General features: G+C 37.0%; 4 protein-coding genes across 10 annotated transcripts; 2 read left to right on the forward strand and 2 right to left on the reverse strand.

Annotated features, from left to right (window-relative positions):
• Positions 1-284: 284 nt before the first annotated feature.
• LOC110861683 (cell wall protein DAN4) lies at positions 285-4,065 on the reverse strand. The gene is made up of 5 exons (XM_022110807.2): positions 3,604-4,065; positions 2,325-3,501; positions 1,818-2,253; positions 1,254-1,476; positions 285-904 (listed from the first exon to the last, which is right to left on the reverse strand). The coding sequence occupies exons 1-5, from the start codon at positions 4,063-4,065 to the stop codon at positions 374-376; spliced, it is 2,829 nt and encodes a 942-aa protein (XP_021966499.2). The 3' UTR covers positions 285-373.
• A 3,221-nt stretch (positions 4,066-7,286) lies between these two features.
• LOC110861694 lies at positions 7,287-18,492 on the reverse strand. Of its 7 annotated transcripts, none has more exons than XR_004833251.1 (9): positions 16,095-16,327; positions 15,517-15,992; positions 14,815-15,000; positions 13,943-14,404; positions 13,652-13,756; positions 13,337-13,558; positions 13,116-13,168; positions 12,785-12,927; positions 7,287-7,951 (listed from the first exon to the last, which is right to left on the reverse strand). XR_004833251.1 is itself a non-coding variant. In XM_035844919.1 (8 exons), the coding sequence occupies exons 2-8, from the start codon at positions 15,922-15,924 to the stop codon at positions 7,948-7,950; spliced, it is 1,530 nt and encodes a 509-aa protein (XP_035700812.1). In that variant the 5' UTR covers positions 15,925-15,992; positions 16,095-16,327; the 3' UTR covers positions 7,287-7,947. The 7 variants fall into 7 exon arrangements, 5 of the variants coding, with proteins under 5 accessions (XP_035700812.1, XP_035700811.1, XP_035700810.1 ...); XR_004833250.1 differs by lacking the exon at positions 7,287-7,951 and adding an exon at positions 11,009-11,031; XM_035844919.1 differs by lacking the exon at positions 13,116-13,168.
• An 819-nt stretch (positions 18,493-19,311) lies between these two features.
• Positions 19,312-22,550, forward strand: LOC110861716. Its single transcript, XM_022110841.2, has 4 exons — positions 19,312-19,977; positions 20,419-20,546; positions 20,606-20,728; positions 22,356-22,550. The coding sequence occupies exons 1-4, from the start codon at positions 19,784-19,786 to the stop codon at positions 22,412-22,414; spliced, it is 504 nt and encodes a 167-aa protein (XP_021966533.1). The 5' UTR covers positions 19,312-19,783; the 3' UTR covers positions 22,415-22,550.
• Positions 22,551-22,874: 324 nt separating this feature from the next.
• LOC118432915 lies at positions 22,875-24,990 on the forward strand. The gene is made up of 4 exons (XM_022110839.2): positions 22,875-23,389; positions 23,989-24,116; positions 24,335-24,451; positions 24,803-24,990. The coding sequence occupies exons 1-4, from the start codon at positions 23,154-23,156 to the stop codon at positions 24,844-24,846; spliced, it is 525 nt and encodes a 174-aa protein (XP_021966531.1). The 5' UTR covers positions 22,875-23,153; the 3' UTR covers positions 24,847-24,990.
• Positions 24,991-25,069: the final 79 nt, after the last annotated feature.

The following is a 25,069-nucleotide window of genomic DNA, read 5'->3' on the forward strand; positions in this document are numbered from 1 at the left end:
ACACGGATTGGAGCGGTCAATTTCTCGACGCCGACCTTACCTTCATATTTACTTCTTATTGTGCTTGGCTATTTGGACGTGGACAGGAATTACCCTTATTATTTTAAGGACGTCAGAAACATAAATCCCTATAAAATTAGTAAAAAGTGAAATGGGGGACACAAAGTTCGCCTAGAGTTAGCTATCACAAGAAGCGAGCTTAGTTGCGTCCGCCACAGTGGGCAGAAGCAAAATGATATGAATTTGTAAGTACATATATGAATATGTATTTCCAGGAAAAATATAAAAAAGGTCAAATGAGCCGCACTTAAATTTATTTTCCACAACTTAAATCAGTAAGGTAAGGAATATTTCATTGCATGCAATGAACCTCTTAACCCCAGGACTCTTCGCAAATTGCGTTGAACGCTACTTGGAACGCGGTAGGAAGACCTTGCGGTGCAATTCGGACTGATTTCGTACCCCCACCTTTCCGGCAATCTTGTAGGTTAATGGAAATTCTAAACGAGACCGATCCTTGGTATCCGAGTGCATTGCACACATTAGTTTCTTGCAAAGTTGCACCATTGCAGGCCGAAAAGTAGCGAATATTGAGCGTCCTATCGTCCAAACCAACCCGTTCGAGCCTAGTCGTTTGCTTGATCTTGTTGTACTGGGCGACTAGGAGGTCGACCACGTTGGCAGAATTACTGCTGAGGACGCCGATCGCAGCATTGGGTATGTTTTGTTTTAGGCCCTCGTAGGAACTGGTCACGTCTGAAGTCACGGCGAAGATTGGGACAATGGTCTTGTTGCGGAGGACCGTTATGACGTCCTGCTCGGATGGGTAGTCGTAGTGTGTTTGGCCGCTGTATGAACCGGTGGGGGATAGGGCACAGCGTTTGTTGAAAGTTGGCAGGTACGCCTGAGAACAGGAAGGGTACATTATTAAATATATAACTCCAAAAATCAGAAATTTAGTTTTATTTATTATTCAAACTTTCAGAAATAGAGACAAATTAAGAATCCAAATCTTAATTGTTTTAAAATTCTAAAAAGAGAGACCGACTAAATAACGTCAATTTGCGTCTCTGCACGCTAAAGATTAAAAACTAAAGAACGGGCTATTGAACAATCTATCTGTTCAATCATTCGAATTTTCCAGAAAGTTATAATTTTAACATGTGGACGTGTTATGAAAACTCTAAACATATTACACATACGGCAAAAAACGTGAATAAACGGCGGTAAAACCGAAGGGGTTAACAAATTACCCGTGCATCACCCGCCTTGTGGTATTTGGCGTCCGTCATGAGAAGCAAAATATGGTGGGAATTGTTCCTCCAGCCAATCTGTGCCGTACAGTCTGCCACTTGATACATGGCGTCCAATTGGCTCTCTGGAAGATCACCGCCATCACTCACCCTACTCTGAGAAATAGCTGACCTGAATAGACTTGCATTTTTGGTGAGTGGCACCGAGTTAATGAAGCTGGTACTGAAAGTTAGAAAATAAACAATTCTCGAAATTTTTGCCATTTGAAAAACAATAATGAAAATAGGATTTCATTCAGACACAAAAAATTTGATTTGCATAATGTGCCAAAATCTCTAAATGCGTAACAAAAATGAAAAGCTGAATCTGTTCAAACACAGGTATATTCATACATACATACATATTTCTGTATGTATGAGGTATGTATGTACGTCATATTATGGTGCGAAGTCTAGAGGAACCATTTTATGTTTTGGCTAGAATTAATAATTTAACATAAGCGAAACCAAAAAATCCAACTTGCCATTATATGCATGCAGTAAATTTAATTTTTAGAAACTTACGCCCATGGGCCACCAAACGATTTGAAGGGTTTATCAATGTGGACGCCATACCCAATCTGGAAGTTGGTCCCCATCGCTTGAACAGCTGTGATGAGGTGAGAAGTTAAGCTTTTCAGGTTGAGTAGATCGTCATCCATGGAACCGGAGAGGTCGACGAGAACGTAAACGTCAATGGGGTGGGACTCCAGTTTGAAGGTAACGTCGAATGTCTTGTTCTCGTTAGGACAAAGGGTGAGGGATTGGGTTGGGGGCGGCGGGAGGTTAGGATCAATCGAGACCTTGATAACTGGGGACCCACATGCAAATCCGGAACACTTGTAACGCTCCAGGTTTTGGTAGGTGTCGCAGCGGAAGTGAGTATAGGTAGGAAGGGTGCAGAACGAGCAGTTGTTGGCGAGACAGGTGGTCATCGATGAGTACCTGTTGCAGTTGTTGTCTGTGGGGAATGAAAAGGTTAAATTGGTTTGACTTATGGCGGTCTACCTCTGAAAATTTTAACTAACTTACGGTAAGTAGGGCTAGTTGTGGTTGGTGTGGTAGTAGTAGTTGGAGTGGTTGTAGTAGTTGGAGTGGTTGTAGTAGTTGGAGTGGGAGTTGTAGTTGTACGGGTGGTTGTAGTCGGACTGGTGATTGTAGTCGGACTGGTGGTTGTAGTCGGACTGGTGGTTGTAGTTGAAGGGATTGTAGTAGTGGCGGTGCTAGTGGGAGCGGGACTAGTGGTTGTGGTTGAACTGGATACAGTTGGTCGAGTAGTCCTTGTTGGACGGGTAGTCCTGGTCGGACGGGTGGTTGTGGTTGGACGGGTGGTTGTGGTTGGACGAGTGGTTGTGGTTGGACGAGTGGTTGTGGTTGAACGGGTAGTTGTGGTTGGACGGGTAGTTGTAGTTGGTGTAGTTGTTGTTTGACGGGTAGTTGTGGTTGGTGTAGTTGAAGTTGGACGGGTGGTTGTGGTTGGTGTAGTTGTAGTTGGACGGATAGTTGTGGTTGGACGAGTGGTTGTGGTTGAACGGGTGGTTGTGGTTGGACGGGTAGTTGTAGTTGGTGTAGTTGTAGTTGGACGGATAGTTGTGGTTGGACGAGTGGTTGTGGTTGTACGGGTGGTTGTGGTTGGACGGGTAGTTGTAGTTGGTGTAGTTGTAGTTGGACGGGTAGTTGTAGTTGGACGGGTAGTTGTAGTTGGACGGGTGGTTGTGGTTGGACGAGTGGTTGTAGTTGAACGGGTGGTTGTGGTTGGTGTAGTAGTGGTTGAACGGGTAGTTGTAGTCGGTGTAGTTGTTGTTGGACGGGTAGTTGTAGTTGGTGTAGTTATGGCTGGAAGAGTGGTTATGGTTGGTTCATGGGTTGTAGTTGTTTCAGTAGGTGTAGTTGGTTCAATCGTCGCAATTGGTTCAGTATATGTAGTTGGTTCAGTTGTTGTTGTTACTTCAGTCGTCGAAATTACTTCAGTTGCAATGGTAATGGTATCCTCAATTATTGGGGTCTCCTCCGTTGGTATAGTTGTAGGTTCCATAGTAGTTGCTGCGATCGTTAACTCAGTTACTGGCGTATCCTCATCTGTTGTTGTTTCTGTCGGTGTAGTTGGTTCAGTTGTCGTCGTTAGGCAGTCAGAATGACCATTATGCCACAGCACGATCTCGTCAATATACAAAGAACTATCCAAATGAAGCGATCCATTAAAATAGATCTACATACCATAAAATCACATCTTACATACGTATCACCCAGAATATTTAAGCATATTTTTGCAAAATTTCTAGACTTCGAGATATTTCTTTGTTCATCTCACCGTTCCCGCCGTATGGTCCAGTAAAAACTCGTCATGATCCCACGCGAATATATTGTGCGATCTCAAAGTGTGGAAATCGACACCTTCCTTCCTCCCCAAGATCGGGACGGGCCCAATGACACTTTCCGTGTCCAAGTTACAATATCGGATCGACATCTTTAAAACATTGACGTCACAGATGTGTTTGTGAATCTGAAAATTGAAGGAGAATTTTTGCGCGTCGTCTACAACCTCGTCGTCCTCTTCATCCTGCCCGCCAAATCTTGTCAAGTAGAAATATTCGGAGCCTGGCTCGACCGGAAGTCCGCTGGCGGGGCTAGCCTCCATCATATCCCAGTCGATCTCGGTGTCAAAATAGTTCAGGAATTCAGCCCTGTTCCCCAGCACCAGTCGGTCCCTGTATTCTTGGCCATTCGCCGAAATTATAGCAAAAAATAAGACGCACAGTTTTAGGATTTGCATATTGATTCAATCCGTTCTGCTGCAACGTTTAAGTTTTGATCTGGGTTCAGATTTCCCCTTAAATACTAAGCAGGCCAAATAAATTAAAGGATAAAATTGTCAAAAGGGAGATTAGGATAGCTATGTTTACAACCAATTAATCCCCCACACTAAATAAATTTGAGTGGGATTTCCGAGTAGTTAGATTAACAAATTGATGCGAGACGAGGGGTTGAGTCAAATTTGGTAAAGCGTGGTACCACACACAAATGCGTGCTACAAATTAGCAGTTCTGTGTTTCTTTTACGCAACAAGTAATCTCACTAGCTGTTCAAAAATGTTTCTTCATTCAAACTTCATTCCTTATATAAATCGAAGATTAAGTTATATTCTTTATACCTAGGTATATAGTTACATATATAAAGTTATATAGTTATAGTTATATTCTCATATTCTTGACTAAATTTATAAGCATCAACTTCCTCTTATTGGATAGATGTCTCCATATAGCCCATTAATGTATAACGTATGGACTGTCCCCTTATTGAAAGTGTCAAGCTATTTTAACCTGTAGAAAATCCATTCATGAATCAAATCCATTCATGAATCAAACGTTTGTGGAATACTAACGATGAGCATACCGAAGTTTTTTAGTCCTTGAGTTGTCCAAATACAATTTCCGTACCAATGGAGAAAATATTTTGTCGAGATCCACCCATGAGCGCTTTGCCACTCGTTTTTCGAGCTTCTATGACGGTTTTCTCTATAACCCACTGACATTATTCCGATTTTGTTTATGTCCAAGAGTTTCTTAATTTGTTGTTAATAAGTTGTTTCCTAATTTACGGCAAAAATCATTCAATGGGTAAAGAATGAGGTACGTTTGGAGCGTTATCTTTCTTATCGAAAAAATCAACTTTTTCCCATCGAAGGTACCATGTCACTATTTTGTCATTCTATCACGCATCCATTTCAGGCCAAAATATGTTTTTTTTTCTGAAGGGGTAGATAAATCTTTTGATGATTCACTCTTTTAAATAAAGCCTGAAGTTCATATTCTTGGTGGAAGCGAATGGATTTGAGACGCTCCAATTTTTGTCGACTGCAAGCAATTTTATGTATTTCATCGGAAATTTTGCTTGTGTTGGAATTTATATTTCGAACAAACTTCATTTCGACTTCTACATGAGTAGAACTTTACACCATTGATGCATCGAGGTCAACGGACCAGCAGTTTTAATCATTCACGACGACAAACTTGTAGGATTCCATTTCAACATTTTCTCAACAAGTTTTCGGCAATTTGTTTTAGCTTCGGCATTTTCATCTTCGTTGTATTTTGACGCGGTTTAAGTATTGTTCGTTTTGAAGCCCATCTTATTGGCTATGACCTTGCGAAGATAGGTTTTTGGAATTTTTAGTTTTCTGGGTGCAGCCTTCACGGATCTGTTCGGTTTTTCTGTAAAAGTTTTTTCATGTCTTTCGTCGGTGTTTTGATATTCTGACGGACAGGTCGACAAGGCCAAATTTTATTTTTTCCATTTTCACGATCCCTAGATACGTGTAGTGTATGATGAATTTTGTCCGGGATGTCCATTGAACAATGAAGTGCTTACGAGCCATTTTCTGATTCGAGAAAAACACTTTTTCGCACGAGTGGCAAACAAATTTTTCCACCTCCTCAACATTTTGTAATTGCTGTCATGCTGTCCTTTTTCTGATGAAAAGAGATAATCAAATTCTGTTTTCGGTTTTAGAAAGCTTATCCAATTTGCAAATTTTGAGGATTTTTACATATGCAAAATTAACAGTTAACAGGTTTAACCAATAGTGGGAACCTTGACACTTTCAATAAGGGGACAATTCATATGAGCTGAGAAATTGATAATAAATAAAATTATCCATTCATTTTTCATGAATACGTTTATCAATGAGTATTTATCTAATATTCAACATTTAAAAAAAAATATGAAAAATAATTCATTCATTATTCATTTATTACAATGAAACCTTTTTTCAAGCTACAAGTGGATTGCATAGCGAGTTATAGAAAAAAATAAAGCCAAAAATTAGAAATGACGTGACGCTTATCTTTCCGTTGAGTGGCCACCTTGAAAAATAAAATTGGCGGAAATGTTCAATTTTCTGTTAATTTTCTCTCGCCTTTTCCTCTATGGGGCGAAAACTTGGACGTGTGAACTTTTGACCCTCCATAAATGTATTCAACGGAAAGATATGTAAATATCACGTGATTTCTAAATTTTATTTTTATTTTTGTGTATAACTCGATACATACATAATCCCCGTGAAAATGTTTCATTGTTTGTGAATTACATAAATATGCATTCATTCTCAATCAATGAATTTGGGCTGCGACATCTGATTTTCTCATATCAAATCTTGCCAGGCTTTATTTAGCGTGCCAATTGGCAAACATTTCAACGAAATTTTGACCCAGTATCTATTTGTGGTGGAAGCATCACATAATTCTCGTGATGCTACCGGAGTGATCAATTGATTTTGGCTTTGTTAAAGCGGGGATAATTAATTTAGAAAATGAGTTTTTAAGTCATTAATCCGGTCCAATAAAGGTTATAGATAAATGTAATTTACAATCGAGTTTTCCCAGCCATAAATATTAATCATGTGTAACCTTGACCAATGCACTGACCCATTACGATGCACATGACATAATGCAAGGTTCTACAAAGCTTGAGCGAGGTGAGCATATCAGCAAAGTGTACTTTGTGCACAGCACATTATGCTTACAGATTGCCGTGGCAGTGTGTACTGCATATTTGCACTGTAAATAAAGCCGAGTAAAATTTGCGATGACACATCTGAGTGTGCAAAATTAACCCTGCTTTGTCGGCTAATTCTGTGCCTTTGATGCAAAATAGTGTCATAATTCTGCATAGGGTGGTCGCTAATTTAGCACCTTTGGTGCTAAGTTATATCCAAATTATTATTACAGGGCGAGCTACTGCTAACGTTACTGCGGTTTCCATTTAATACATGCACTTAAGCGCGTCAAGTATTGTATGACCGAAAAAAATTTTCCCAGGGTCTCCAGTTCGGTTTTTAATTGTAGACGACCATGTGTTGTCTTGGGTCCTGGCTGTAAATACAGTATTTTCAGTATATACATATTTGAGTGCATAATGTGAAAAAATTGAAGTATTATAAATCTTATCAAGGGAATGTCCATTGATTGATTCATAAAAAACAGCGATATCCGCTCATTCACAATCCTATTGACATATTTTTATTTTAACACAGGAAAGAAAGACGAAAGAAAGAACACAGGAAAGATATTTATTTGGAGAGTAAATTAAGTTAAAAATTAGGTTAATACTTGCTTAATTTAATTCGTGGCAACAGCGTGAAATTTACTTTAGCATATAAACGTGATAATAAGTCTAGTGTACGAATCATGACCACCAATATACATTTATGTTGTATTTGCGTTCAGTTTGCATGAATATCTTGAACAAATAATTAATTCATTTTTGGAATTGCACTTATGTCTTTAAATAGTTTTTACTGTGCACTTATGTGGTTTCGGAATTAAGTATCGGGTGCACTTACGTTGTTTCGGAATTAAGCATCGAGTGCAGTTATGTGGTTTCGGAATTAGTACGACGACATATTAGACAGTTGAGGCGACAGATTTCGTACGCACTGATGAGTAGCATGCCAAACCGGATGCAGTGAAGGGTTGAAACAGAACGACAGTTGAATCCGTAAGTACTGGAAATGGATTGCACGATGTAATAATAATTGTCGACCGACATTATCATAGCAGAACAAGTAAGAAGAAAGGGTAGAGCTCCATACAATCGGATCAAGCTAGTGAAGAGGGCCTCCAATTTTGAGATTACGGGGTTCGAAAATCCTTTGGAGTTACCTAAATATCAAAAAATTAACATGAATGACAAGACTTTATACGGTTGGTTGTAAAGAACGTATATACATCTGAATATAACCTACAATTTGCCAGCGGAAAACAATGTTCCATCTTATTTCAATTTCCATTAAATTCAAAAATGACAATATTACAGCATTGTTAAAAAAGTTAACCATCGCCTTAACAAACTTCACACAACAATTACACCCAATTATATTGATATCACACAGGCGCGGCGGAAGATGATTTTCGCCGGGGGGACAACCTCAAAAGTTTTCTAAGCCGCTCGCGCCTTCGGCGCTCGCGAACCTTTGCCGTTGCAAAGTATAATTACTATTTGGCACGTAACCCTTTTTTCTATTGTTCATGCTATTTTTCATCCCTTTTTAATGCCTTGTTAGTGCTGTTTTGGTAGATGGCATAAGTTAAAGTCTTTTACTTATTAGTAACATGCTCTTACAGACTGTATTACTGTTTCATGCTGTATTTATGCCATATTAAAAAAATACAGAATTCATTTATTGATTCTAATTTTATTGAAGGGTCCTAGCTAGTGCTCCGTATGAATCCGATTTTTATCGGATTTGGATTCGTTCGAATCTGGATTCGCACTGATCCGAATCTCAAGGATCCGGATTCGGATTCGAGTGGATCGAATCCAGTGAAACCAGGATTCAAATTCAGATTCGTAGTGATTCGATTCCGGATTCGAATCTAATTCACAACTTGCACAACATCAACCAATCAATTAATCGGTTAAAACAATCATATTTGTATTGTTTCCGATACGTTGTTCAACACATAATTTATAAAAAAATTGAAATTGGTCGAACACTACGCAGTATTTCCGAAAATTTTACATTTCACATTTGGTCTCACATTTTATTTTCATCTCGCCTCACAATATAACCAGGGTTTCGATCAGGGTCGAACTTCGGGTATTTTGAGCTTGCCGGATAATTTTTAAAATTTAATAAGGGATTTTAGGTATCACACATATACATATTTTTGATACAAAACTTTATTCATAGTAAACAAAAAATTTGACCATGATACCAGCATTGTATTTAACCAATTTTCACGGTAATTGGTGCGAAAAAATCTTGCTCAAAACTTTAAAAACTATATTGACGTCAAAGTTATTACACAAGTTCAACCTAGAATTGTTCAAGTTGTTTTGAGAGTTCGAGAGTGCTATGGAATACACGTGTATATGGAAAACACGGAAAATGGGAGAAATTCTGTTTTGGGCAATCCGGACCAACTTTTTTAAAACTATAAGATTTTCGAAATCTTAAAAATGATAACAAATGTTTTCCCGATTTTTCCACCAGCCGGGAGCAAAAATTTATCGTCTTTTACATTTTTGTAAACTCGTAATAAATAAATAGATAGCATGCAAATCTCAAACTTGTGAACTTTTAAAGACAGAATTTTTATAACCTAAGGGAAGTCTGAGAAAAATTGTGCTTAATTTTTGAAATCGTAAAATTCGAAAAGCTACTTCATTTCGGCATGGCTTGACTAATTTTTAAAGCAAACGTTTTATGCACGCTAAATAAGTACGTTTTGAAAATCAAATTACATAAGTACCGAAAATCCTTCACGCGCATAATCTGCTCAGTTTTGGATTGACCCAAATAGCAAAATTAGCCCTGTATGGAGCCTTTCTCAAATTGAGAAAGAAGCCATTAGGCAAAATGAACGTAGGCGTCGCGACGCCTACGTTCAATAACAATAACGAAAGTCGTTATTGTTCCGACGTTCTACTAGAAATTTTAACAAAACTAAGCAGCTCCTTAGAATTGATATTACGTGCATAAGTATTCCATATTGTTAGTTCAAAGCTCCTAACTAAATCCGTCAACAAACTTAAGGAAATAAATGGAAATAAATAAAATAAAATTTCATTATCAACATAATAATGCCCAAAAAGATTTTGGAGATATTTATGTGCACTATAAGCCAATTTTGCTTGAGCCTCATACTAGTTTCGATTTCTTTGAAATATAAAATAATTTGTGAAGAGTTAAAAGAAAAAAAATATTATTATGCATTTAATAATGTAGATTAGATGATCTTATTCTCAATTTTTTAGGGGGGACATTAACATGACTTGTCCCCCTGGCACATTTTCTGGGGGGACAATGTCCCCCTGTCCCCCTGCTTCCGCCGCCACTGATATCACATTGAGTACAGAGTTGACCAAACCAAGATTCACTTCTTATTATTTACAAATGTTTCGCTGAGTCTTTCAATTTGGGATAATCACATTTCACAACTGTTAGACAATAAAGTACAATGTTAACTTTACACAAATATTGTCATTGCATTTTTATGCGATGCCCAATTGAAATCACAAGAAAATGACTGGAAATATGTATATGTTTATTTCCAGGCAGCATCAGTGACCTACATAAACGTTATAATTCTTACCAGAATCCGCCAATTTACCATGCCATTTCTTCATCTCGATCGGCGTCCCTTCCATAAACAATCTACAATTTTGTGGCGTGTGATTTACAACTTTTTGACATTTAAATATCTATAATTTCACCAGTTTTAGCCGAATTCATTAGAAATTTTGCACGAATGTAGCACGAGATATTGGTAACAATTGGTCTAAAAACGAATTTGAAATATTAACCCCTTGTGGAGTATTTGTGATTTATATATTGCATGCATGCCTTGCATCTAAAATAAAGTGACATACTGTAGATATCACTTTAATCATCATTTTATTTAACACGGATGATTAAACAGTTATCAACTTTTTATCCATTATACAAATAAATACGAACACATTTACATACATACATATTTACATATCCTCTCCGTATGCTGTGTTAGCTCCAGCCAAAAAATATTTATGTATTTACATAAACCTGCTTAATTTCTAGAGTCCTAAAGTTTCCAAAATTGGATCTCTGCGTTGTATAACTTCTTCTTGGAAGCGCCTAACGCTATCGTCGAAGCCGAACGGGTCTCTGAGCAATTCAGGTGGATCAATCGTGGCATTTGTGGCGCAATATGAGTAGGTATCTTTGTGATGGTGTGTGTACGCTATGTCGCGATGTATTCTAAATAATGCAAATTAAGTCACAAGGTCAAACATAGATGAGTTTTTAGAAAGTAGTGCAGTTAATGCATTCTTAAAATAGTGCTAAGGCGCCGTTCATAAATTACGTAACGCAAAAATCGCGATTTTCTAGACCCCCCCCCTCCCCTCCTTTAACATGTGTAACATAGGCACGATATCATTGGAGCCTTAGACCACCCCTCCCCCCCTCTTGCGTTACGTAATTTATGGATATCCCCTAACCTTTTGGAAAATATGTAAATGCACTCTGAGTTTTATACTTCTACATATACAGGGTGTTAATAAAGTCCGATCCCATTTTTCCTGTAAAAAAGTGAAGGCTAGTATAAAAAAAAACTACCCGTGATACTTACAAAAAATGTTCGACATATTTACCTTAGTATTTGGTCTTGTTACCATTTACTTTAACCATGCCCTCAACTCTTTGTTTAAGGCTCTGTGCTAATTTTTCCAATGTGCCTCTGGAAATCGAATTCCATACATCTTGAACTTTTTTTTACTAGCTCTTCCCTCGTCCGGGGTTGTGGCTCTTTGTATACATTTTCCTTAAGTATGGACCACTGGTTCTTCAGGGGATTCAAATCTGGGCCGTTAGCGGCCCACACCCCCTTGCTCCAGACCGTTGAAACTTGCGTCTTGATGAGACTCAAACTCGCTTTTGCTGTATGGGCTATAGCACCATCCTGCATGAAAACTATTTTTCTTTCATTCGGAAATATTTCCTTGTTCCCCATGCTATCGAAATAGATAGGTAATATTTTTTCCATATAATGCTTTGCATTGACTGATTGGCCTTTTGGTATGATATGTAGAGGGGTCACGCAACGTGCACAAAATCCACCCGCTACCATAACTTTAAGCCCGAATTTTGGGATCGCTCTTGATGGTACATCCGATTTGTTTTCTGTCCTGTAACGAACATTTTGTTGGTTCAATTTTGGATATAGTTCAATAATAGATTCGTCAGTCCAAAGGATGTGACTGCGCAATTCTTCACCAAGTCTTTTTTCACTCAAATGGGCACTTTTCTGAAGGAGTTCTTCAAATTTCAGACGGTCATCGATATATTTTTGTGACATGAGAGGTTTTTTTGGTTAGTTTGTAAGCTGTGTGACCCCACTTCGTAGTTTTCACAAATTTTTGCACGGTCACACAGTTAATTTGCTTCTTCTTCTCTTTATAGCGTTTTGAGTCATTTAACTCCCTTGCTCAATTACGTAATGAACTACCGGTTTTCTTGCAAAGTCTGTTTTTAATCATTCTTTTTGTGGTAGGTGACACCTTTCTGGGTCGCCCTGGTCGCTTTTTGTCGTGGACAAAATTTTTATTCTTCCATTTCCAAACAGTTCTGCGGCTGCAGCCCAATTTTTGCACAATTTCTGTAGGTTTAAGCCCCTGCTGATGCAATGTTTGTATCTCAACTCTAAGATGCTCATGACTTACACGTTTAGTTGTTCCTCCCATGGTAAAAATTTGAAATAAATAACTTCACTGGTTCAAAAGTTCCAGCTGAATTTGTAACAACCACGCTCCAAAAAATGCATGGGATCGGACTTTATTAACACCCTTTATTAAGCGAATTAAATATACTAAATTCAGCTTTAATTTATCTCAATATAAGGTTAGCGTTACTCTAAATTTAATTCACAGTTTACTTGATATCGAGTTCAGAGTGTATTTTCTTTTCAGAAGGGTGACATTATTTTTAAGAGTGTATTTAACACAGTGCTTACCGTTTGGAGCAAGAAGTAACACCCTCCAGACATGCAGAGGGCGAGTGATTATGAACAAGAAGAACGGATTCCGTATTGTGGAAACATTTCACATTAGTGTGACGACCGGAATTGCATAAGTAAGCTTTGTCGAAATACACTTTCTGTAAATGTATATTTAATTCAATTTGAATTAGAAATGAAAAATATTTTCATCAATCATTGGTGAAACATGCATCTTAATAAAATTTACAATGAAAATATCTCAGCGTACGACCTCCGATTTTGGCAAAATTAGTGTCGGTCGATCATAAATTTAATTAATAGTTACTAATTTGCAAAAAGGCAGTACCCGCAAATTGCTAGGTTTAACCGGAATATTGGGACCCAAAGGGGGGAAACGCGCTGTAAATTTAGATATTGCAAAATTTTACAACTTTCTTTCTTGTTTCATCCTTTTCGAATGCAAATATCTCTGACAAAAGTGACCGTTGGAAGATTTCCAGTAATTAGAATAGCATACGCTGGTAAGCCTAAATTGTTAACAATTAATTTAAACAAATGTGTACTCACGTTCATGACGTAAGGAAGCTGTGGATCAGGATCATTGAATAACTCGGGACGGATTTCGTGCAGATCCGCCACAAGAGTGCCGTTCGTCCGTTGCATCCTGTCCAGGAATAATTTCATGTCGAAGCAGAAACTGTAGTGAGTGACGTTAGTATTCATTTTCTCAAGCTCTTCAAAGAGTTCGGGGTAATTAGTGAAGGTGCTGTTTGCCGTGGGTAATACAACCTGTTAAATTGACATAAAATTATTAATTAAAATTATTAAAAATGTTAAACATAGAATGTAATCATAGTATTTACAAAAATATTTTAAGCAGACCTCATCAATATCGATTATCGCAATATACTTATAACGATACATGTTCTCCAGAAAACAGGCCACATAGGGTATCAACTCGGATCTCAATTTGACATTGTTGTTTCGCTACGGAACAAATACAAGATCAAAACTTTATAAAAAATAATATGGCATTAATAAAGAGATTGCGAGTTAAGGGCTCTACACGAAACTTTCTACTAAACGCTAAAACTTTGCACTTTCACAACGTGAGGAATTAGTGTATAAACCCTTAATTCGCAATCGCTCTAATATATTAAAATAGCCTCATACCCTTAATAATAAATGTCGCAAGTGTGGCAAATTACTGTACGGTCCGGGAAGACTAAACGGTTTCAGGTGGACAATTGGATGATCCTCATCTTCATAATACTTCAGTACCTTATCAACATTCGGATGTGCCGCCATGTACGGAAAGTGAATTCCACTAACCCCCAAAACTCTGAGCAGCTCAACCATCTCAATAATTCGGCGGGACAAGTCCACCTCAGAGAAATCCAGCCACTTGAAACAAACCCCGAAATCGCCAACTCTCTCATCCTTGTTGACCACTTTCAGTTGATTAGTTGCTTGCTGACACTTCTGATAAACTATTGAAACGGAGGCAGGCCATTCAAACCCATCCGAGTTGTCAACTTCAGCGTCAAACTCGTCAATATCGTCCAAATGACAGGTAACCAAGATAGGGTGATAAGCACCGGATTGACCCCACGGCCAAATATTTTTAAATGTAGCCTGAAAGTTGGAATACCATTTTTATTTGATGTTCAGACAAGAATATTACGGAGATTGCGAATTTCGGGAATTTCACTATAAATGTCACTTTAACATTAATTTTGACTCCCGTAAAGTTAAGCCTATGCTAACTTTACCTAAGTCTTCCATTATTTACATTTTAAAGATTTTAACCAATATTTTAACCATTGGTACGGGAACGCTAAACATTTTGTCGTAACTATAAAGTGCAACGCAATTGAATTTTGAAAATAATTTTCACATTAACAATTTTACAGACCTCACGGGAACATTTACGCTAACCGAAAATTGTGTATCTCAACCTTAATTCGCAATCTCTCTATTATATCAAATTTTAATATTGACTTGTTTAATAAATAACTATTAACTAATTAATGTTGTTTACACACATTTGTGGTACTTATGAAGGAATTATTCCCCGACCATAAATTGCACCAAACCGTGAAATTCGCTTTCCTAAAGGCGTCATCTATCATGGTCACGACACGAATCTTTTTACCGGTGCCACGCCCATCAGCGTTCGCGCTATAGAGATACATCATTCCAGTCGTATTTTTCTCAATCACGCGCAGCATCTGCGTATGTATATATTGCTAATTATTTAATTTGCATATCTATTTTCAAAATGTACACTCTTAAAAATAATATTACCCTTTGAAGTATAAATACACTCTTTTATTATCTTGACAATAACTTGAAAGTTGACGCTAGTCTGGATTTAGAATAGTTAAATTAACATAAAACTCAAGGTGAACATAAATACATCCACTCTAACGGACCGTTCATAAATTATGTAACGCAAAAATCGACTTTTTTCAGACCCGTCAAGGTTAAATAAACATAAGAAAGTGACACAAACAGTAGTTAAAATGTATCCAACCGTTGTGCAAAATTTGTCAAACGTTTCATCACATTTTTCCAAGCGCCGAAAAAATTGCTGATTAAGTTTTATCGCTTGTGGTAGTCCTATCCTCTTTGTTATTCAAGCTTGAGTAAATTTTAGTTATTTTTATTTACCGTGTAGATACATTCTTTTCAAAAGGGTAGCATTATTTTTAAGGGCGTATATATATTTGCCCATACATATTTACCTGCCAGTACGTGTTACTGAAAAGTATTTCATGCAGGTGAGGGGCACGACTGCATGCCTTCGTTTTAGGCCCTGCTGCCATACTTGCTACATTGTTGAAGTCAAACACTCCGGAAGCTTCCCCTCCCAGAATTTCGTCATCAACGTAAAAATTCTGTATGGATTCCAATTCCGCTCTTAAATTTTCCAATGCAGATCCCGATTTTCCGTCTTCTTCACCCGATTCGTTTTCTTCTTCACCTTGATTAACTGATTGTTTCCAAAACATCACGGATTGTCGAAGTTCATGTACTTTCCTCGGTATAAAGTTAAACTCAATTTGTCCCTTTTGTCCCGAAAATATTATGGCGAAGAAGACAAAAAACACGAGAAGTGACGTCCCGACGAAAATTCGTCGTAATGTTGCCATATTTTTGCCAAGGATGGAGTTTTTCAAATTTGAGTTTTCAATTCTTCTCTGAGTTATTGTTTAAAAATCTATAAAAAAAAAGATTTGAAATCTTTAATATTATCTTTTTGCAAAGAAATGTACGGTGAATTCTAAGTGAACGAAACAAACGACGTAGTCTAAATCCTGACCTCACTTTAATCGTTATTAAATTATTGACGTTTTCCCGGATTTATGTAGTGCATCTTACTCAACATTTAGTAATCCGGCAGGAGTACAATTACTTTTTAAAGGATAGAAATATTTTTAAGAGTGTAATAATTAATTAGAGACAATATTCTTAAGCTGTTATCAATTAAAAAAAATAGAATAATGAAAGACATCCAAGTCTTTCCACCTTGCACGGGTCACCCAAAAGTGTAGTGTGGATGGTCATGTTTCATTTAACAATGTCTTGTTCGGCTTATCTTATCTGCCATTATGCCGACGGTTCTGAGATTTGTGTGTACTTTGCACGCAATCCAATGCGATTATGGGATTAAAACTTTGATGTCAGACTTTCACTAATGGAAGGATTATATACTAATAAATCGGCACTTAATTCTGGTAAATTTCCAACACAAGGCATTGTGTTGAGTGCACCCATTGCAATGGGTGCACTCATTCGTCAACAGTCTGTACTCACAATGGAGGTCTCATAGAGTATGCGCACAAATTTGGATCAAACTAGCGTCAATCGATTGCAAATATAATTAGTACGAAATTTGCAAATGGAACAATCTGCCAATGCGCAGGTTTGGCGGAGATATTTGCATCCAAAGCGGGAAAAATGCGCAGCAAATTCGGAAAACGAAAAATTTGCCAGCCTTGGGGGTGCATTTTCTCCTCTTTTTGAGCAAATTTCTCTGCTAAACCTGCGCATTGGCAGATAGTTGCATTTGCAAATTTCATACTAATTACATTTGCAATCGATTGACGCTAGTTTGATCCAAATCTGTGAGCATACGTTGGGAGACCTCCATTGTCAGAAGAGAACCTGATTACCGGATTGTATCACCGGATTATCAAGAGCAGGTGACTACATAGGTATGTGCGACTCTATCGCATTATGATCCTGCGTCACAACTTGGTCCCCGCGTGGAAATAACCCAACACTTAATCCGTGCTACTCAATAATCACGTAGAAAAATACCACAACCAACAACACAAAAACCAGGATCAGTAAAAGTGTGATGATCAATAAGGCAGCGTCACACTAAACCGAATTTCTTACAGTGCCGGCAAATATGTAGTAGTACACGCATACATAATAATTTTCAATCAATTTTTAAAATTTTCAATTGATTCAGTTTCTGTTTCAATTTTTACTATAGGTGTTTTTTCTTGTGATTCAACATCAGTAGCGGCAACACCAAGAAATAACCACGATAAAATTAGACAGTTAGAAAACAACGCTAAAACACCAACAACATACTGGAATGGACTGAATTGAGAAACTCGGATCAATATCTTTTTTTCTGTTAAAATTTTGTAAAAGAATAATAATGTTTCATTTTCATAAAATGGTCTGCCGAACGAGATTAACAAGGGAAAAATTCGGGTTATACCTATAAAGCCGGTCCCTCACCAATTATGTAAATATGAATGAGATGGGCAATAAATGGCAAATGTTAAGCAGCTCGACGCCGGCATAATTATAGACCATAAAATAATATGTACATATGTATAGCGAATGTGGAACTGTTCTCTTTATCGTCGTACTAATTCATAAAAGACCTAAGTGCAGTCTATGCTTAATTCAGAAACGACCGAAGTGCAGTCGATGCTTAATTCAGAAACGACCGAAGTGCACAAAAAAAAGCAAGAAAAGACCTATGTGCAAGTATGTATTTACTTATGGCTAAATCGCGCGACATATGAAGACTCGTTTTGGCAAGATATAGCCATAAGTAAATACATACTTGCACATAGGTCTTTTCTTGTTTTTTCTGTGCATTTAGGTCTTTTCTGAATTAAGCATCGACTGCACTTAGGTCTTTTATGAATTAGTAAGACGTTATGCTATTTTTCATACTTCAATCCTTACTCTTGTCGGTAGAGTTTCGTTCAATCAATTGGTTTCTGTGTGCATCGCAAAACTCCACATATGTAAAACGCATAAACCATGATTTGCTTATTATGCTCAATAACAGGTTCGCTGTCTACGCACTGGATAAAGTAAGATAAGATAAGATAAGACTTGGATGACAACGTGATCTGCTTCGCAATACTAAAATCTTTGACTACATAATTGTTTATTTTTAGAGACGGTTTCACATTATGTAAACTGCGCCCTAAATAAATCCAGACTAACGTTGACCTGATAAAAAGTGAAGCCTAGCGCAAGTAGTAAGTACTTGCTTAGTTTACTGAACTCAGAATCGATACTGCGATTGAATTTAGAATTAAAAATATAACATTATTTTTACCGATGTACATACATTTTCGGTGCAAATACCTTTCCACAGGATATATAAAGGGTGTTGACGCAATTCGTAGAGATGTTTCTTTGCAAAAAACACGAGTATTTTATACCGTGGAGTAGATGAATGACTAAAAGCCAATTTTTTTTATGAGACATAGCTTAACTCATAATCATTTAGTTCAACCTTGCCTTCAACTCGTTCCTATCGGGTCTTTACTAATTCTTCTAAAGTTGTTTGGAAACATAAGGCGGGACGAATTAAATCTAGACACTTTACTGTTTTCTTATTTTTTCAGGTTAAAATCTTCTCTTAGGCGGGTTCCCATCTGTGCAAAATCCAGACTGTATAAATGTCTTCTGATTAACAACAGTTAAATAATATCTTACACATTTAGGTTGCAACTACACGTGTTTGAATTTCAATAGTATTTTTAATGTTGGCATATTTCTTCGTAGTAAATGAAAATTAGATAAGCTTAATAACAAAAAACTGACTTCTCGTCGCGCATTTTATTAATAACAAATTAAACTCAAATTAAATTAATTTAACTTAAATTAGTAAAAAATCTTAAATTCTTGCACCACACTTTTCCCCATAAATTGCAGACTCGTCAATTGTCAACTGAATTGTAAGGTATGCAAATTTAACTGAGTGTGCATCAATTTATGACGCAAAGCAGTTTTTTATCTAAAAACACGCCAATTGCCAGTCGGACTGTCCTCGCTGAATTGGACAGTGACATCAATTACAATTACGAGATTACGGCATATGTATAAATATTACTCATCCGGTTACGATAAGAGAATACAATGTCACCAGGGACTCTGTCGCCCAAAACATGATCATGTTATCGCCAAGGAGAAGATAACCCGTTCAATTTCACCGGTTTCGTTAAATAATACGATAATTCTCCAGTTATAAAATTACATTCGGCCAATGTTAAGCTAAATTTTGCATACACTCTAAATAGCCGGCGCACCCTAGAGAAAATTTTTTAAAATTTATTCAAGGTTAAGTAAAATAGAGGAAGACAAATCCAGAAGGTAAAATTTGTACAACGTTCTTCATAATTCATACAGTAATTTAACAAATTTTATCTTTTGTTGTCAATCTATTTTTTACTCAACCCTGAGCAAATTTTACTTAATTTTATTTAGAGTGTAACTCGATATCCGCCGAGTTACTATTTTTTTAATGATTAGCGAGGGGTTTTGCCACCAATGGATAATTAGTCAAAAACTTGCGTACAAAACACACGTGACGAATTTGGTAGATGAGATTTTTAATTAATTTTATTCAAAATAAAACGTCATCTTAATCAAAAATAGGAACCTCCTATTTGTTTACAAGTTATTTAGCTACTGCATAATTTTTACTGCATAATTACATAAACCCTGTCAACCAAAAGGAAGAAGATGGTGAAGCCAACAATAACTTTTTGGGTGGTTACCCTATTCACCTGCCTCGCGCAGGGTGACACCCGTGCCATGGAGAGCGTGGAATTCGACGGGTTCAACTACACGTGTCCCCCGCACTGCGACTACTGCACGGACGATAATACTTCCTGCCGCTATTATCCCGATTCTAGAAACGAAGAGGGTGGGATGCCGTGAGTGGACAGCAAAGAAATCTTTTTTAAACCCTCATTTTACACGATTTCTCGTCCAGACGTTGGTTTTCTAAGACAAATAAGTTTTATTTTATCGAATTTAAATATTTATCAATCTGGTTGAACGTAGTGTTTTAATGGTTTGATTTGTCCACCTTAGCTCTGCATGTAAAAAGTTTTCGCTTAAAAATCAAACCATAAAACATCCATATTTCAGGATTTTGATTGCACACTTCTTCCACGCAAGTTTGAACTTTTTTAGAAATTGACAATTCTCAGAAACTGCGTCACTGTCAGACTTAACTTCGTTTAAATTATGCACACGGGGAACTTCGAGACTGTCAATGGCGTAGCTTGTCTGAGTTCTAAATTTCTGTAAAAGGTCAAACTTGTCTATGTAACCTGTGCTAAATAAATAACTATGTTCCTGTTTGATTTCAGGTTTTGGGTTATCGGCCTCATTATCGTTGCCGCCTTCATCGTTTGTTTCCTCTCACCGTGTGGAGTTTACTACTGTCGTCGATACGACGTCTTCTACCTATGCCGATATAAATACCCGAAAGTGATCTGTGAGTTCTACCTCTTTTTCCAGACTGACAATTAGCAATTATTAATTGGGGATAATTAGATGTCGGATTCGATGGACCGTCACTCCCCTTATGCGAGGAAGTAAAGCCGACCAAATTTCAAAAAGCGGTTTGGACCTGTTTCTGTTGTAGCAAACCGGAAGCAGCAAACTCAAGGATGCAAGGTATCTGTGAGTTTTATGTAAATATCCTTATATACATAAAGGGTGTCTCAAAAATAAGTGACCATCGTCATACTAAAAGTATGCAAGGAACAATCACTTTACTAATTAAAGCCTAGTACTCACGACGGATTTTTAACGCGAAATGGCAATTTCCTTGCTTTATGCTAAAGGGTGTTGATTTAATTCGATCACATCGATTTTCGCGCGCGCGTCAGAGACAAATTCAGCTATAATTATTGATCCCGTTAATATTTTTCTTTGAAATTTTTACCATGAGTAGCACGAATATAAGTGCTAATTATGAGAATGATAGCATTGAGACGCAGGTCTTAGAAGCAGGGAACTTCAGGTGAAAACAAAAATCCACCTAAAATCGGATGTTCCGGGAATAGGTGATGGCAATGCATGAATAAAAATTTTTCACGGATGAAAAACGTTATAAACAACCCAAATGGTTCCCACCTACCAGGAAAATAAAGACCTTGCAGAAATTCGGCATGAAAACGAAAGTTCTTGTCCAAATGGTGCACGGGATCGAAATGACTTGAAAAGGACTAAACGAAAATCAAGTACGAATAGCCCATTTTGGTGAAAACTAACGTCCAATCTGCATAATGTGGTTAGACAAGTTACAAAGTAAGAGAAAAAAATCATCTCTCCACCAGAAACATTGATGACCGGGTTCAATTAACGCAAAAGTCTTGAAAAAGTGGGTATTTGACACCGTAAAGAATTGGGTCGCCACATCCTCTGCTTCAGTTACCGTCAAATTCGGTTCTATCCAAAATTACGCTCATAAATGGTAAGATACAAAACAGCAAAAAAATCGGATCTATCGGTAATTAGGGTCCCGAAATCTGAATTGGAAGTTATGGTGTCAGTGGTTCTGGGCGGGTGGCGTTGACAGCACAAAATATTGCATGCAAATACGGAAACATGTACGCAACGGGACATATGGACAAATGTGACCTATTTGCTCTTATAGACTAGGAAACAAGGAATTTTTGCCAATTGAGATAAATAAAATATTCGCGCAGAGCAATACCACAGACCACATCGAACAATTCATTATGAGTGCAATAGTACATCAAGCTTCAACGGTGCCTACGAAATTTTAGTGGAATGATAAAAACCTGACTCCGTATTCCCAGGATAGTATGTTGTACATACTGAAGGAAAACGTGCACAAGATCCAAAACATTGAGCAAGGAAAGACGTTATCACAAAAGTTCAAGAAATCTTGGGATTTTTTTATAAAATAATCTTTAAAAAAAATGATCACAGAGTCTGTAACAAAGAGTTGACGGATGAATGAAGTTCCTGATGGAAAGACCACTTATCAAGGTATGTCTGATAAAAAAATTGACTTCATAAATTTTACCAATTATGAGTAATAGCTCCTCAAAAATTTACAGGAAAAGTGTGATCGAATTAAATCAACACCCTTTAGATTAATCTGTCATTGGAATTACGTAATTTCCAACAAATGCATCTATTTAAATATACTAGATTGCTTCAAATGTTACTCAAGTATTTTTTCCCCGTTTTTTCTAAACTTTTTCACACGAAAAATTCATCCTGAGAAGTAGGCTTAATTAAGTAACACTTATCATATTGAATCTCGTAGATGTTCAAGGACCACCCCCATCATTTGAGCGACAAGAAGATACACATGCCGCCAATTAATGACAACCCACAAATTAAATATGAGTAGAAAGACAGCCACGTTTTTAACCTAAATGTGAATGTGTGGCCTAATTTATGTATTTGGCTGGATTTAAACTAGAATTGAGACTAATTAATAAATTTCTTATGCACATAATATGACCGAAATATAAATTCCTTGCATAAATATTTAAGTAAGTCATGCGTATCTACATAATTGATTGTGCAAGATTTTATGATGCACAATCTTCAAAAAGTTATAAAACACCGTCAAGTGTCACCTGGTTCGACTCGCTTGATCGGAGTGACATCGATTACAATGACGAGATTACAAATTAATTTATTATATTACACGTCCGGTTGTGATAATCGAATACAACTGGACCGGGGACTCTGCACCCAAAACATGATCCCGTTATCTTATCCTAACCAAGGAGAAGATAAGCCAGTTCACACAATAACTCCGCCGTTGGTAAATTACGTTTCGCCAATATTAACCTACGTATTACAATCACTGCGAATAACTTGGATACAAATCGTCACTCGAAAGGGTTATTAAAAATATGTTTACTTTCTGGTTATAATCAGTACCCAGTACCTGCATTTTTTAGAGTGCAGTACTTATTTTTGGTTGGTGACAAAATCTTTCCCAAAAAATAATACCTTCGAGTTTCGACGATTTATCTCAAAATTATTTAGAGTGTACACCCAAATTTTTTCCGGCAACATAAAAATCCCCTTTTAAGCCAAAATTGTGGTGATGATGATGAAGCCCACCTTAATCTTGGGGGTGGCCATCTTGGTGACCTTTGCCGCTCAAGGTGACACGCTGGCAATTGATGATCAGAGCGATAATTCAACCTGCCCTCCGCACTGCGACTTCTGCACGGGCGAGGATTATTTGTGCCGCTACCATCCTCGCCAAGATTACAATTGTCCATCACGGTGTGAATATTGCCTGGGTGGAGAATGCTATCGGAATTTCGTTCAGATTCCGTGAGTAGATATACATACATAAATACCAATATGTAAAGAAACCATACATTAATACTTTGTTTCTTTAATATCGTCGTACTAATTCTATAAAGACCGAAGTGCAGTGGAAAGGTAATTTTAAAAAGACCGAAGTGCAGTCGATGATTAATTTTAAAAAGATCGAACTACAGAAAAAAAAATTCTAAAAAGGCCTAAGTGCAGTATGTATTTACTTATGGCTATATCTTGCCAAAACGATTCTTCATAGATCGCGCGATTTAGCCATAAGTAAATACATGCTTGCACTTAGGTCTTTTTGGAATTTTTTTTCTGTAGTTCGGTCTTTTTAAAATTAATCATCGACTGCACTTCGGTCTTTTTAAAATTAGCTTTCCACTGTACTTCGGTCTTTATAGAATTAGTACAACGACATGTTTTTGGGAAATATACATATTTATGTTTTTAAGAATGTTTAACAAATGTTTTTTGCACACTACTTAAGAGCTGGATTAAATCCATGCTAATTTCAATCTGTATTTGTTGCTTAATTTTTTATTTATTTTAGTTTTATTTCAATTTTTTTTTACAAAAAGTGGATCGCTCATGCATATTTTTTTCAGGGGTTGGTTAATCGCGTCCATAGTTGTCGCCGCCCTCGTCATTTTTGTCCTGTTTCCCTGTGCCATTTGCCACTGTCGTCGTCAGGATTGTTACCACCATTGCGGATATAACCACCCGGAAGTAATGCGTAAGTTTTATTTTTATTTTTACGTTTAAGAAAAATTGGAATGAACGAGGTTTTAAAAAATTAGGAATTTTCAAAATCGTATTAAAATATGGTGAAAATGGAAAAATTTGTAATTTTAATGATACATATGTAAGGCTTAAATGAAAACAATTTTATAAGAGTACCAAGCCTCCAATAAGTTCAAATTGTATTTTAAATTTGTTTAAATTATTAATTAGACGTCAAAGAGCCACCCTTACCCTTCGAAGAGGAAGAAACTCCGTCTCGTTTCCAGAAAGTTATCTGGACTTGCTTCTGTTGTAGACCAGTCGCCAAACCGAGGGTGCAAATTATTTGTGAGTTTTAGCACCTTCACTCTTAGAAATTGTGCTACACTTTTGGAAGTAAATGCGCCCTGAATTCTAAATTTAATAAACGAAACTAAATCCAAAGTAACGTTAATTTGATGAAGAGTAAAGTTTGCTCTGGATTTTACATATACAGTTTACTTAATGCAGAATACAGAGTGAATTCAATTTTCAAAAGTGCAACATTATATATAAAGGGTGCTTCAAGAATAGGTGAACAACTTGATTCAGTTTATGTGTGCAAATAATTGGGAGAAGTTGACCTATTTTTTAAACACCGTTTTAAACACCTTTCATTTATCCGAAATTCATTAACAAGTAAGAATCCTGTTTAATTAGATGTCCATGGACCTCCCCCTCCTTTTCCAGTAACAAGTGCATAACACACTGGATAATGAAAACCATGCACATTACGCGAATTACACCGGCACGTTTTAACTATTTAGGGTAGTCAAATTATTTAGCTAAAATTTAAGTTTAACTGTAATACACCGTTGCAAACGAAATGTAGCAAAGGGGTAAAAACACACGGAATTGTCTTTGTGGCACGCCCACAACGTCTTTCACCACTTTCCTGTCATTGTCTCACATTACCCCAGGTCTCAT

Source organism: Folsomia candida, unplaced genomic scaffold (genome assembly GCF_002217175.1).
Source record: "Folsomia candida strain VU population unplaced genomic scaffold, ASM221717v1 Fcan01_Sc044, whole genome shotgun sequence".
NCBI classification, from domain to species: Eukaryota; Metazoa; Arthropoda; class Collembola; order Entomobryomorpha; family Isotomidae; genus Folsomia; species Folsomia candida.